Below are 15036 nucleotides of genomic sequence, written 5' to 3'. Positions count from 1 at the left end.
CACTATTTCTACAGGATCAAAAGCAAAATTTCCCCCCCTTAAGTGTATTAAAAGGATCCCCAAACGTTGCAGTGAAAACAACTATATTATTCAAAATTGTATTGGACAGTTGAAAGTCAGGGACTGATGTATCCCCTTCCCCTACTTGTTCAACAATATTTGGACTCTGCTCCACTTCAGTTGTTTGAAGTGGGCTCGTTAGGGTATCGGAGGCTGGAGGGTTCCCAGCCAATTCCCGGTTAAAATCGTCTAAAATTTGCAAGGTATTTTGGCTCAAGTCTACCAGTTCAACTGCGCTATTATCTACTTTAAAAAAATCATCTAAAAACTCATTAATATTGTCAGGTACTTCAATAGAGTCGTCCCATGTTAAATTGTTGTGGGACTCCACAGATGCTTCTTCTTCCCCTTCTTCACTCCACGGTGAGTAGGGGACACGGAAAACCTATAAATGAAAAAAATAGCTTAACGACGATCTAATATTTGTCATAGGATTTTTTTTTTTTTTTTTTTTTTTTTTTTGGGGGGGGGGGCCTCCCTGGGGCACTCCCTGATTCGTGGCGCGTCTTGGACCCCTGGCGCTTCCCCCCGGCGCTTCCGAGACGCACGGCACATCCCCGTGGCGCGTCTCGGGGTCCACATAGCGTACCGCGCTGCTTCTCGAGCCCGTGGCGCTTCCCTGACCCGTGGCACTCCCCCCGGCACTTCCCTGACTCGCGGCACATGCCTGTGGCGCTTCTCGGGGGCCGCATCGCTTCCCGCGATGCTTCTCGTGCCCGTGGCGCTTCCCTGACCCGTGGCACTTCCCCCGGCGCTTCCCTGACTCGTGGCGCATCCCTGTGGCGCTTCTCGGGGGTCGCCTCGCTTCCCGCGATGCTTGTAGAGCTCGTGGCGCTTCCCTGACCCGTGGTGCTTCATTCAGTGCCTCCCGCAACTCTTCCCAGCCCCTTCTAAAATTTTTCTCTAATTCCAGACTGGTTTAGTAAACACATGAGTTTAATTATTGAGGTTAGATGAACAATTTTGAACATCAAAATTTCGGGAACCGTTAACTCGCTTTGCCCTCACTAAAAGCTTTGGCACGATGGAAATACTCAGTGTAAATTAGAACGTCAATATGTGACAGATGGGATAATCTCTCTCTAAAATTACGTGAAAAAGAGCATTCAGTTTCAAAGGTATCTAAAATATATGCGATAATAGCAGAGAAAACAGTAAAGATTAGAAAAAATAGTATTTTGAGTTTCAAAGGTATCTAAACTATATGTGAAGCGATAGCAAGAGCGGTTTCTTTGCAAAAATTACATTTAGATATGTCCCGCTGAGATAAGTTTATATTGGGTTGAAAATAAAAGTTTTGTTTTATATATTTCTATAAGATAGTTTGAAGAAAAAATACTCACATTTGCATAATCCGTCTGGGCTTGAGCACCCGAGGGACCAGGTAGTGCGTGTTGGAGGGTCACTTCCTGACCTTGTGCAGCTGGGTCAGCTCTTGAAGGCCCAGGTAGTGCATGTTGGAGGGCGAAGGGACTGGTGACGTTAATTTCTTGTACAGGAGCTGTGACTTGTGCAGGCAGTGTGGAGCTGGGGGGTTTCGGCCGAGGAGCATATTGTATAACTGAGGCTCGATTAAGAGGGGCTTGCGTAGGTGGCTGCACTTGGGCAGGCAGCGTGGAGCTGGGGGGCTTTGGCCAGCGATCATATTGCATGGCAGGGGGCGCATTATTGGCCCTCACTTTCTTGGATGGAGGGGGCACGCATTCTTCGCTATTTGCGCAGGCCATAGGTCTCATCAATGCAGTGTCCACAAATTCTTCATAATTTGCCTTAAAGAAGAGAAGAAAAATCAAATCAAAATAATTTCTCCCTTTTTAAAGAAAGAAAGTTATTAAACATAATTTTGTTTAGTTTATCACTAAGAAAGCACAAAACCCATATTCTCTCCCCCCCTAAATTAGGAAAATTAAGCCATCTCTATCATAGAGTTAATCATGAGTTTTATTCAAGAGAAAGGCATATCTTACTAGCTTTTATTCAAATGTTATAGCTAAAATCACTAAATGATGAAGAAGCAATTATCTTTTCTATCTCTAATAAAAGCGCTAACCCCCCAACAAAAATCCTGGATTCACGCCCGGGAATATAAAAGAAGTTTTATTGAAAGCTTGAAAAGATTATAAATTTACACATTAGTTTTCTTGTCAATGGGCGTATGTGTCTACACACAGAATCCCCCTTACTTTTACTTACAACGAAGCTGTTAGAAGCAATGTATTGCCCCCTCTCACATAATGCCCTAAATATATTGTTAAACTAGATTTGAAAATAATCTCTTTCTCTCCTTCCATACAGGTTACGAAACTACAATTCTAATTATTGCTTAAAAGTGTTTTAATTTGACAGAAGAATAGTCCCTTTGCATGCCGCGTTTGTAAACCGGAAGAGGGTGACGACAAAGTAATTATAACCCTGCGGAAATGTATTGTCAAAACAGAACGGGTTAATAGCTAAGAGATATGCAGAAGTTGATAAGGCTTACAGAAAGGCCAAATTTATCAAAAAGGTATTTCTTTGTGCGGTGGTTAGGTTTTGACGGTAAAAGAATATATTTACGTTTTGCATTCAGTATGGTTTGTTGGGGGGGGGGGGGGGTGGAGGGTAAAGGAATATATTTACATTTTAGCTTAATATAAAGATTGTTTGGTGGTTAGGTTTGTTGGGGAGGGGGGGGAGGGTTTGAGGGTATAGGAATATATATACGTTTTGCATTGAGTATGGTTTGTGGGGGGGGGGGTTTGAGGGTAAAGGAATATATTTACATTTTAGCTGAATATAAAGATTGTTTGGTGGTTAGGTTTGTTGGGGGGGGGGGGTTTGAGGGTATAGGAATATATATACGTTTTGCATTGAGTATGGTTTGTGGGGGGGGGGGGGCCCCTTGAGGGTAAAGGAATATATTTACATTTTAGCTGAATATAAAGATTGTTTGGTGGTTAGGTTTGTTGGGGGGGGGGGGGTTTGAGGGTATAGGAATATATATATGTTTTCTATAAAGATTGCATGGTTTGGGGGGGGGTTTGAGGGTAAAGGAATATATTTACATTTTCGCTGAATATAAAGATTGTTTGGTGGTTAGGTTTGTTGGGGAGGGGGGGGAGGGTTTGAGGGTATAGGAATATATATACGTTTTGCATTGAGTATGGTTTGTGGGGGGGGGGTTTAGGGTAAAGGAATATATTTACATTTTAGCTGAATATAAAGATTGTTTGGTGGTTAGGTTTGTTGGGGGGGGGGGTTTGAGGGTATAGGAATATATATACGTTTTGCATTGAGTATGGTTTGTGGGGGGGGGGTTTGAGGGTAAAGGAATATATTTACATTTTAGCTGAATATAAAGATTGTTTGGTGGTTAGGTTTGTTGGGGGGGGGGGGGTTTGAGGGTATAGGAATATATATACGTTTTGCATTGAGTATGGTTTGTGGGGGGGGATTTAGCTGGAAATATAGAGGGAAGGAATTTATCGAAAAAACTATTTCTTTTTGCGAGAATTTGGGATTGTAAAACATTGGTGGAGGGAGGGGGGATTTACCTGGAAATATAGAGGGAAGGAATTTATCTAAATGCTATTTCTTTTTGCGCGAATTTGGGATTGTAAAACAATGCTGGAGGGAGGGGGATTTAGCTGGAAATATAGAGGGAAGGAATTTATCGAAATGGTATTTCTTTTGCGAGAATTTGGGATTGTAAAACAATGGTGGGGGGGGGGGATTTAGGTGGAAATATAGAGGGAAGGAATTTATTGAAATGGTATTTCTTTTTGCGAGAATTTGGGATTGTAAAACAATGGTGGGGGGGGGGGTAGAGGAAGAAATTTACATTTGAGCTGAATATATTGGAGGATGTCCAAGAAAAATTCGTTTGAAAATAAAATTGCACTTACATTGCTAATTGCGGCTGCCCAGGCCTCAAGCTCATCAATTATGTTAATTGTTTTATCCATTGTCAGGTTGTTTGCACTGTGTCAAAATACTTTCTGATAATTTAGTCACATTGCATGTCCGTTATATACGAAATCTCACGGGCGAATTGTTATGTAACGGGGAAAACCATATGTAACAAGCCCTCTGTTTGGTTGAGATGGGGTATGTAACCGACTCGCTGATTGGCTGAGAAGGAAACACATGATCTAACTGTTTCTGGGAACTCGTAACATCTGGCTCGAATAACAATAACAAATACTATTTCTGGATCATAACATCTGCCTCGAACAGGAAGGAAGTGTCATTAACTGTTTCCGTGAACCTCATAAAATCTGGCTCGAATAACAATAACAAATACTATTTCTGGATCATAACATCTGCCTCGAACAGGAAGGAAGTGTCATTAACTTTGCTTCGAACGACAACAACATTGACCCCATTAACCACGTGTTCTCTCTAATGACTCTGTTCAAAACAACATTGACCATGGCATTTTGCCTCGGAAACAATAACAACATTGACATTCGCTGAGGGCGTGCCAAAAACACACCTGGAGAAAGAGGTCATTGACCGATTACGCAATCATTCTCACTAATGACTCTATGCCCATATATGGTGTGCTGATCGGAGCTCATGAGGCATCTCTACTAACACATTCAATAAAAGCGTGTTCAACGTAGCTGAAAGTTATGGAAATTATGTATTTGAAGATGACAAACCCCCCAGTGGCCCCAGGGCAAAGGTTGTAAGTTATGCCCCGGGGTCATAAAGGTTTTTATGGATAGTGTTGCCGTAAAACCTTCAAAAGGAACTCATTCAATTGGAAATTGAGAGAGCTAGTGCCCTTTCTAATAGTCGGAAGTGATTGGAGGGTAGCTAACCCCCTCTCTCGCCCAGCATTCCACCAAACATCAAATCAAAATTTTCAGATAGCCATTTTGTTCAACGTACCAGATAGTTTTGGAAATTAGGTCTTTGACGATGACAGCCCCCCCCCCAGCCCTCATGGCCAGGGTTGTAAGTTATGCCCTGGGGGCATATAAGGTTTATATTGAAAGCGTTGTTGTAGAAACTTCAAAAGGGCTCATTTGATTGGAAATTAAAAGGGCAAGTGGCTTTTTAAATGATTAAAAGTGATTGGAGAGTAACGAACGCCCCGGTCACGCCCACTATATCCCCAAACACATCCAATAAAAATTTTGAGATAACCATTTTGTTTAACGTAGTTGAAAGTTCTGGAAATTACGTCTTTAAGGATGACAACCCTCCTCACAGCCCTTAGGGTAAGGGTTGTAATTTATGCCCCGGGGGCATATAAGGTTTTTTTAGAAAGTGTTTTCGTAGAAACTCAAAAAGGGCTCATTCGATTGGAAATCATAAAACCCTAGAGCCCTTTTAAATAGTCGAAAGTGATGGAAGGCTTGACATTTTTATTAAAGATCGATGTGGGTACAATATATTTTTTTTTTTTTTTTTTTTTTTTTTTTTTTTTTTTTTTTAGACCAGGGCACTTTTTATCGAAGGAGTAGGAACTTCGAAAAGGGCTCATTCGATTGAAAATACAAAGTTTTAACGCCATTTTTAACATTTAAAGGGGACTCGATGGAAACAAATCCCCCTCCCCACCCCCCCCACCCCATTTGCCCATTATGTTTAAATAAATGTTTATGTTTAAATAAATGATAACTAAATGTTATCTTAAGATTAAATCAGAATGTACTGTGTTAATGCTAATTTCCAATAAGGCATCTCAGCAGTATCCCAAGAACGACTGAGGGTATTATGTTCAAACTTTTGGAGCTATTTCTGCTCTTAAAATTTAACCAAATCAAAATAGCGTAAGTGTATCGAAGCTATCAAAAAAAGTAAACAGATTTTTTTTCCTAATGGTATCAAGTTTTCCATTTCAGGTCAACTAGAGGAGGTATGAAACTAAATTAAACACTATTTGTGTCCAGATTATTAAAAGGGTGTATGTTGTTAAAAATTGCTGAAAATTTTGCTCCAGCATACAAATAGCAGGCCAAACTATAAAGTCTTAAAAAACGAAAAGATTTAAAGTATTATTTTCTTTTTCCATAAAAAGACTATGTCAATATATAATGAACAGAAATTAATTAAAAAAACTTTTTCCATAAAATAAGTTTTTCAAAGAAAAGTAAAGGACTCCATTAAACCAAAAATGAGCAAAAATTAAATCAAATAGTCTACCAAGCGTGAAACTACCACAAATCAGTATCGACAAATAAATGAAACCCAAAATGAACAGGAATTCCAATAAATAACCGAGTCAAACTCAAAACGAGCAGAAATTAACACAAGTTGGGCTCAAAACCCCTAAGCCTTCCCAAGGCCAGAACGTAATTTGCAATCCAATCAAATGAGCCCTTTTTGAAATTTCTACAACAACTTTCTATATAAACCTTATATGCCCCCAGGGCATAACTTACAACCCTTACACTAAGGACTCTGAGGGGGCTATCATTTAAAAGACCTAATTTCCAGAACTTTCAACTACGTTGAACAAAATGGCTACCTCAAAATTTTGAATATATGTGTTTGGGGAAAAGGTGGCCGTGAGAGGGGGGTTAGTTGCCCTTCAGTCACTTCTCAGTAATAAAAAGGGCACTAGCCCTTTGAATTTCCAATTGAACGAGCCCTTTTTGAATTTTCTATGACAACACTTTCTACAAAAACTTATATGCCCTAAGAGCATAACTTACAACCCTTGCCCTGAGGGTTGTGGGGGAGTTTCCTCCTCTAAAATATGATTTCTATCAGAAAATCAACTACGCTGAGCAAAATGGATATCTCAAAATTTTAATTGGAAGTGTTTCGGGAAATGGTGGGTGTGGAACGGGTGTTGGTTGCCCTCCATTCACTTTCGACTATTAAAAAGTGCACTTACCATTCCAATTTCTAGTCGAATGAGCCCTTTTTGAAGTTTCTACGACAACTCCTATGATATGAAGTGCTCTGCTCTAAAAGAAAAAAAAAAATAAATAATACATTGCGCCAACATCGTTCTTTTATGCCCCCAGGGCATAACTTAAAACCCTTGCCCTGAGGGCTATGGGGGAATGCCCTCCTGAAAAACATATTTTCTATCGGGAAATCAACTATGCTGAACAAAATGGCTATCTTAAAATTTTGATTGGATGTGTTTGGGAAAATGGTGGGCGTGGAAGGTGTGTTAGTTGCCTTCCAATCGCTTTCGACTATCAAAAAGGGCACAAGCTACTCCAATTTCCAATCGAATTAGCTCTTTTCGAAGCTTCCACGACAATTCCTTCGATACGAAGTGCCCTGGCCTAAAGAAAAAAAAAAATAATACATTGTGCCAGCATCGTTCTTTGCTATAATTTGTGTTGAAAAAGAGTGCAACACATTTCTAGGGAGTTTTAAATATGTCTTTCAACGGATCACTTTTGTTGGAATACTCTTTTATGTACAGACTGCTGTATGTTTCTATTAATACTACCCTTATAAACGAGCAATAATTGTATATGTATGCATATATTTTTCTAAAAAACGTCTCAATATTTTTTTCCGGGAAAATCGGTACCTTGGGATATTCTGGCCTAAGAAAACGATCTAGATAGGTCAGAAGCTTGAAAAAATTTGTTAAAAGCCTTAATTTGGAAAAAAATATTTATGTGCGTGACGTAATTTTTATATACATCAGTATCGCAATGACGTTGTCACACTTATGTGGAACAATTGAAGATTTTTATGTATGGAGAAGCTTACATTAAATTGCTTAAAGAAGAAAAAACTGGTAATTGCAAAAATATTTGTATATATTTTGACAAGGGATTACAACAATTCAAAAACCTAAAAAAAGAAAACCAAAAGTCCTTTTTAGACATGAAAAAAAGTAGAGAAAATTTTCAAGGTCGGTTTAGAATCGCTAAAGTTATTATATAAACTGCAAAAATGTTTATGGTGCCTGAGGAATAGCCTTAATAGTTTAATTCAAACATGAAAAATACCTGAAAATTTTTAAATCAGTTGTTTTGTTAGATAAAATCATTAAATTACTAGGTGGAACGCAACCAGTTGTATAATGTCAGTAAAAAGGCCAAAAAGCAAAAATTTGCAATTATTACAAATGATTTTTTGGAAATACCTGAAATATCAAACGTGATAGGACCGAGAAAACTGGCCCGAAGAAATTAAATTTACAATGGGTGAAAATCAACAACCTTGACCATTAAATGAGACAAAACCAATACGGTCAGCTAAAGAGAAGGGAATTGCTAAATTGTCTGAAGTAAACAAAATCCAAAATGAAAAAGAAAGACAAATGCGGTTAGAAGATATGCAGTAGAGAGTATCAAAACGTATCGAAAATGAAAAGGAAGAGCAAAGACACGGGTAGCTGGAAGATATGCGGAAACGTGAATTAGAGCATGTCAAAATGAAAATGAAGAGCAAAGACATGGGCGGTTAGAAGAAATGCGAAAACGAGAATTAGAGCTTGTCAAAAATGAAAAATGAAGAGCAAAAACACGGGCGGTTAGAACACAAGAGACATTGAGAATCAGAACGTGTAAAACATTACAGTGAAAATGAAAGAAATTCTAGGTTAGAAGAACAGCGGCGTCGTAATCTCCAATACCAACAAAATGTGCCACAAAACCAAGTACATACGTACAAAGATGCCATAAACTCAGTAAGTGTTACATATAAGTCATGGGGACCCCTCAACATTGCTTGTATTCACTATAGAGCCTTTCATTTTCCCGAGGAAAGAGTAGCAAACAAAAGTAATTCATTTGGACATTGCTGCTTGCATGGTCAAGTTGCATTGTCACCACCACAAATTCCAAATGAATTGAATAGGTCATGTTTTTTTCATTTATTTATCATGGTTGCCACCGTACGGGGAATTTGTTGCGACAAAAGTGTTAAGTGAGGAAGCATTGTAATTTGAAGTTGATTCGGAAATGATAACTTTTATTTCGATTGATCTTAATTTAAAAGTAAAAGTTCGTTGAGAAAAAAAAGGTTTTTGGTATTTCGGAAATTTGCCTAAAACTCGACAAAATTTATGTCAGATCCATATGGAAGAAACTGCATTATTAGAATTACTATAGCCTAAACCCCATTTAAGATAATTAAAGTTCCCATTTTGAGCAACAAGAAAAGTAACTTTTTGCATGGGAAACAGCGATGTGTTTCCTTTTTTCTTTATTTTTTCTATTACCACAATTGGGGTGCTGATACATCGCAGAAAGATGTTAAAGAGCTCATTCGTAAAAAAAATGCTATATCTCGTGCATTTTTTAAGAAAAAAAAAAAAAAAGTAACATTTATGACAAAAACTGTATCTTCACATACAAGATGATGGTACAAACGCAGCTTTTGACAGGACATGATGTCAGATTTCTTTTACCCGACTGCTTATTTGCCTGATTTGCTGTTTTCCAATTTGTTACATTTTCCACACATAAAAGAAAGGTGTCTCGGACGTTGTAGTATTTTTGAGCAAAGAGGCGCGTTTATAATACTTTCTGAGTGCAAGGACTTGCAAAAAGGGAAAATGATCTGACGTCTCTAACATATAGTCATCAAAGTTTGAAAAATGAGTAAGATTTGAAGTAATTTTGGATACCAGTCCAGCAAGATAAATTAGACAATGAATTGGCTGATTATGGTGCTACGTATGCGATTAATCCATGATCTTCCAAAAAGTTATAAAAGCAGCGTAGAAAATACCTTTTTTAACGCACGCCATTAATCTAGCATCTTCCAAAAAGTTATAAAAGCAGTGTGGAAAAGACCTTTTGCTAGGGTTCCGAAGGACTGTATGTAGGTCATAGTATGGTTGGTACAGAATAATTTTCACTGACTTTTTCTTTTTTTGCCAGGAATTGCAAGACAATATAAATGCTATGGTTATCAATAGCGTGACTGAACAAGCTGCAGAGATTAATGAAAATCAAGACAAGAGAAGCTCAAGTAAAAGAACAGAGGATAATTGTTTGGCGAAAGAAGATGAAGATTCACACATGATACTAAGGCTTCGTGCTGAAGCTGGATATCTGAAGAAAAAACTTGAAAGGTAAATGAGCTTTTCAGTAGCCAATCTAACCAAGATATTCACCCCAAAGCAGTAGTTATTTTTTTCACTTTAATATAATTCATAGATCCATGCATATTAAGTAAATTGGTGAAACCGAAACTGCTGCTTTATGTGACCGGTAAAATATCGTCAGGTTGTTTTCGTTGATTTGAAAACTTGAAAGGTAAATGAGCTTTTCAGTAGCCAATCTGACCAAGATATTCCCCTCAAAGCAGTAGTTATTTCTTTTACTTTAATATAATTCATAGATTCATGCTTATTAAGCAAATCGGTTAAGCCAAAACTGCTGCTGGTTTTTTTCGTTGATTAATTAAAAAAACTTTCCGAAAAATAAGTTTTTCAAAGAAAAGTAAAGGCAATTTTAAACTTAAGCTCAGCAGACAAAAATGCCTGTTAAAATTCAAAATCAAAACGATCAGAAATTACTATTAAAGAATAAATGAAACCCAAAATGAACAAAAATTAAATAAACAATCATAGGAAAAAACATACAACAAGTAATAATACAAATGAATAAAGGATCTTAAAATGAGAAATGCTTTGACTGGATATGAAAATCAAGCTTAAAACAAAACAAAAAACATTTTGCTATTGAAGTATAAATGAAACTCGAAACGAACAGAAATTAAATAAACAATCAATGCAAACAAACGTACAATAGATATTAATGTAAATGAATAAATGAATCTTTAAACGAGTGAAACTTAAATTGAATATGCAAATAATGTTTGAAACGAACAAAAATCACTACAAACAAGAGTTTGGGTATCTCCTCCTTCTCTCACTGTAAAAGTCTAAAACCTACTGCGTTATTGGCGCTTTACTGAAAACCAATTTTATTACAAATAATTTCTTTTGTACTTAATATTGAAAATAAACATTAGAATTATTGTAAAATTTTGAACTTATGAGCTTTCAGCAATTGATATCATTAGACATCCAATATTCAGTTCAATTTATTTGTTCTTTCTAGAGTGGTTCTTTCAAGACCAATATAGTTTCACTACTAACAAGAGCTTGGATACTGGCCTCTTCCTTAACTGTAAATCATTGACAGAGCGCTAGCGCTGCCTAAGTAAAGAACGATGTGGGCAAAATGTGTTTTTTTGCCTCCACCCGGGTACTTCGTATCGAAGGAGTTGTCGTAGGAACTTCGATAAGGGCTCATTCGATTGGAAATTGGAGTGGCTAGTGCCCTTTTTAATAGTCGAAAGTGATTGGAGGGCAACTAGCCCCCCCCCCCACGCCCATCATCCCCTCAAACACATCCAATCAAAATTTTGAGATAGCCATTTTGTCCAGCGTAGTTGATTTTCAGATAGAAAATATGTTTTTGAGGAGAACACTCCCCCACAAACCTCGGGGAAAGGGTTTTAAGTTATGCACTGAGGGCATATAAGAACGATGTTGGCACAATGTACTATTTATTATTTTTTTTTTCCTTTAGAGCAGGGCACTTTATATGGAAGGGGTCGTCGTAGAAACTTCAAAAGGGGCCCTTTCGATTAGAAATTGACAGTTCTAGTGCCTTTTTTGATAGTCCAAAGTGATTGGAGGGCAACAAGCCCCCCCCCCGACGCCCATCATTCCCCCAAACACATCCAATCAAAATTTTGAGATAGCCATTTTGTTCAGCGTAGTTAATTCCCAAATAGAAAATATGTTTTTGAGAAGGACACTCCCCCACAACCCATAGGACAAGGGTTTTAAGTTATGCCCTGGGGGCATAAAATGTTTTTATAGAAGGCGTTATCGTAGAAACTTTAACAAGGGCTCATTCAATTGAAAATTTAAAGGCTTCGTGCCATTTTTAATAGTCGAAGGTGATTGGAAGGCACCTAGCCCCCCCCCCCACGCCCATCATTTCCCCAAACACATCCAATCAAAATTTTGAGATAGCCATTTTGTTCAGCGTAGTTTATTTTCAGATAAAAAAATGTTTTTGATGAGGACACTCCCCCACTACCCTCAGGGCAAGGGTTTTAAGTTATGCCCTGGGGGCATATAAGGTTTTTAAAAAAGGCGTTATCGTAGAAACTTCAAAACAGGCTCATTCAATTGGAAATTCGAAGGGCTAGTACCCTTTTTAATAGTCGAAAGTGATTGGAGGGGAACTAACCCACCCCCCCCCCCCCCACGCCAATCATTCCCCAAAACACATCCAATCAAAATTTTGAGATAGCCATTTTGCTCAGCATAGTTGATTCCCAGATAGAAAATATGTTTTTGAGTAGGAAACTCCACCACAACCCTCAGGGCAAGGGTTTCAAGTTATGCCTTGGGGGCATTTAAGGTTTTTATAGAAGGTGTTGTCGTAGAAACTTCAAAAAAGGCTCATTCGATTGGAAATTCAAAGTACTAGTGCCCTTTATAACCGTCTAAAGTGATTGGAGGGCAACTAGCCCCCCCCCCCACGCCCATCATTCCCCCAAACAAATCCCATCAAAATTTTGAGATACCCATTTTGCTTTGCGTAGTTGATTTCCAAATAGAAAATATGTTTTTGAGGAGGAAACTCCCCCAGAGCCCTCAGGGCAAGGGTTTTAAGTTATGCCTTAGGGGCATATAAGGTTTCTATTGAAATCTTTGTTGTAGAAACTTGAAAAAGGGCTCATTCGATTTGAAATTCAAAGTGCTAGAACCCTTTTTGATAGTCGAAAGTGATGTTAGGGCAACTAACCCCCCTCTCACGCCCACCTTTTCCCCAAACACATCCAATCAAAATTTTTGGACAGCCATTTTATTCAACGTAGTTTAAAGTTTTGGAAATTAGCTCTTTAAGGATGACAGCCCCTCCCCCCACAGCCCTCAGGGCAAAGGGTTGTAAGTTATGCCCTGGGGGCATATAAAGTTTTTATTGAAAGCGTTGTGGTATAAACTTCAAAAGGGCTCATTCAATTGGAAATTGAAAGGGCCCTGAATTGGAAATTGAAAAGGCTAGTGCCTTTTTTTATAGTTGAAAGTGATTGGATAGCGACTAACGTGACACGCCCACCATTTTCTCAAACATATCAAATTAAAATTTTGAGATATCTATTTTGTTCAACGTAGTTGAAAGTTCTGGAAATTAGGTCTTTTAGGATGATAACCCCCTCAGAGCCCTCACTGCAAGGGTTGTAAGTTATGCCCTGGGGCATATAAAGTTTTTATTGAAAGCGTTGTCGTAGAAACTTCAAAAGGGCTCATCCAATTGAAATTGAAAGGGCTAGCGCCTTTTTTAATAGTTGAAAGTGATTGGATAGCGACTAACGCCCCTCTCACGCCCACCATTTTCCAAAACACATCAACTCAAAATTTTGAAATATCCATTTTGTTCAACGTAGTTGAACGTTTTGAAAATTAGGTCCTTTAGGATGATAACCCCCTCAGAGCCCTCAGTGCAAGGGTTATAAGTTATGTCCTGGGGGCATATAAGGTTTATATAGAAAGTTGTTGAATAAATCATAGGCAGCGCGATGGCCCTGCCTAAGTAAAAAACGGGGACACTCGAGAACGAGACAAGAAACGTGGACTAAGTAAAGAGGAAGACACTCCCCCACAACGCTCTGGGCAAGGGTTTTAAGTTATGCACTGGGGGCATATAAGAACGATGTTGTCACAATATATTATTTATTAATTTTTTCCTTTAGAGCAAGGCACTTCGTATCGAAGAAGTTGTCGTAGAAACTTCGAAAAGCGTTCATTCAATTGGAAATTGAAGTGGCTTGTGCCCTTTTTAATAGTCGAAAGTTATTGGAAGAAAACTAACACCCCTCCCACGCCCACTATTTCCCGAAACACAGCCAATCAAAATTTTGAGATGGCCATTTTGTTCACCGTAGTTGATTTCCCGATAGAAATTTTGTTCTTGAGGACAGTCCCCCACAGCCCTTAGGGCAAGGGTTGTAAGTTATACCCTGGGGGCATATAAGGTTTTTAATTATGGAAGGCGTTGTCGTAAAAACTTTAAAAAAGGCTTATCTGATTGGAAATTCAAAGGACTAGTGCTATTTTAAATAGTCAAAAGTTATTAAAATGCAGCTAACCCGCCTATCACGTCCACCGTTTCCCAAGAACTATCGAATCAAAACTTTGAAATGGCCATTTTTTTAAGCGTAGTTTTAGGTTATAGTATTTAGGTCTTTTAGGTTGTCAACCCCCCCCCCCTCGCAGCCCTCAAGGAAAGGGTTGTAAATAATGCCCCTGGGGAATATAAGTTTTTTATTTAACACGTTGTTGTAAAACTTCAAAAAGGGGTCTTTCGATTGGAAATTGAAATGTCCAGTGCCCTTTTTAATAGTCGAAAGTAATTGGAAAGCAACTAACACCCCTTCCACGCCCACCATTTCCCCAAGCACATCCAATAAAGATTTTGAGATAGCTATTTTTTCCACGTAGTTCAAAGTTCAGAAAATTATACCTTTGAGCAGGACACCCCCCCCCCCCCCAGCCTTCAGGGCAAGGGTTATAAGTTATGCCCTGGGGGCATAAATGGTTTTTATTGAAATCTTTGTCGTGGAAACTTGAAAAAGGGCTCATTTGATTGGAAATTCAAAGAGCTAGTGGCCTTTTTAATTGTCGAAAGTGATTTGAAGGCAACTAACCCCCTCTCACGCCCACCTTTTCTTCAAACACATCCAATCAATATTTTATATAACCATTTTATTCAACGTAGTTGAAACTTTTGGAAATTAGTTCTTTAAGGATGACAGCCCCTCCCCCCACAGCTTTCAGGGCAAGGGTTGTAAGTTATGCCCTGGGAGCGTATAAGGTTTTTATTGAAAGCGTAGAAACTTCAAAAGAGCTCATTCAATGAGAAATTTAAAGGGCTACTGCCTTTTTTAATAATTGAAAGTGATTGGAGAGCGACGAAGCCCCTCTCACGCCCACCATTTTCCAAAACACATGCAATCAAAATTTTGAGATATCCATTTTGTTCAACGTAGTTGAAAGCTATTGAAATTAGGTCTTTTAGAATTATAACC

At 38.4% G+C, this 15036-nt stretch overlaps 1 protein-coding gene and 1 long non-coding RNA gene across 2 annotated transcripts in view; one reads left to right on the top strand and one right to left on the bottom strand.

The window, feature by feature from the left end:
* Positions 1–15036, top strand: part of LOC148944405 (uncharacterized) — a 143656-nt gene that overhangs the window by 13580 nt on the left and 115040 nt on the right. Inside the window, exon 3 of the mRNA XM_089100433.1 lies at positions 9858–10051. Coding sequence (XP_088956559.1) covers positions 9858–10051 — 194 coding nt within the window. The remainder of the gene's footprint in view (positions 1–9857; positions 10052–15036) is intronic.
* Positions 1–15036, bottom strand: part of LOC148944406 (uncharacterized) — a 45531-nt gene that overhangs the window by 15816 nt on the left and 14679 nt on the right. The gene's annotated exons all lie outside the window — the stretch shown is intronic.

The sequence above is a fragment of the Artemia sp. Qi Xiang Cuo genome, chromosome 14 (assembly GCF_049724085.1).
Source record: "Artemia sp. Qi Xiang Cuo chromosome 14, ASM4972408v1, whole genome shotgun sequence".
NCBI lineage: Eukaryota > Metazoa > Arthropoda > Branchiopoda > Anostraca > Artemiidae > Artemia > Artemia sp. Qi Xiang Cuo.
This window is presented reverse-complemented; position numbering and strand designations above follow the sequence as displayed.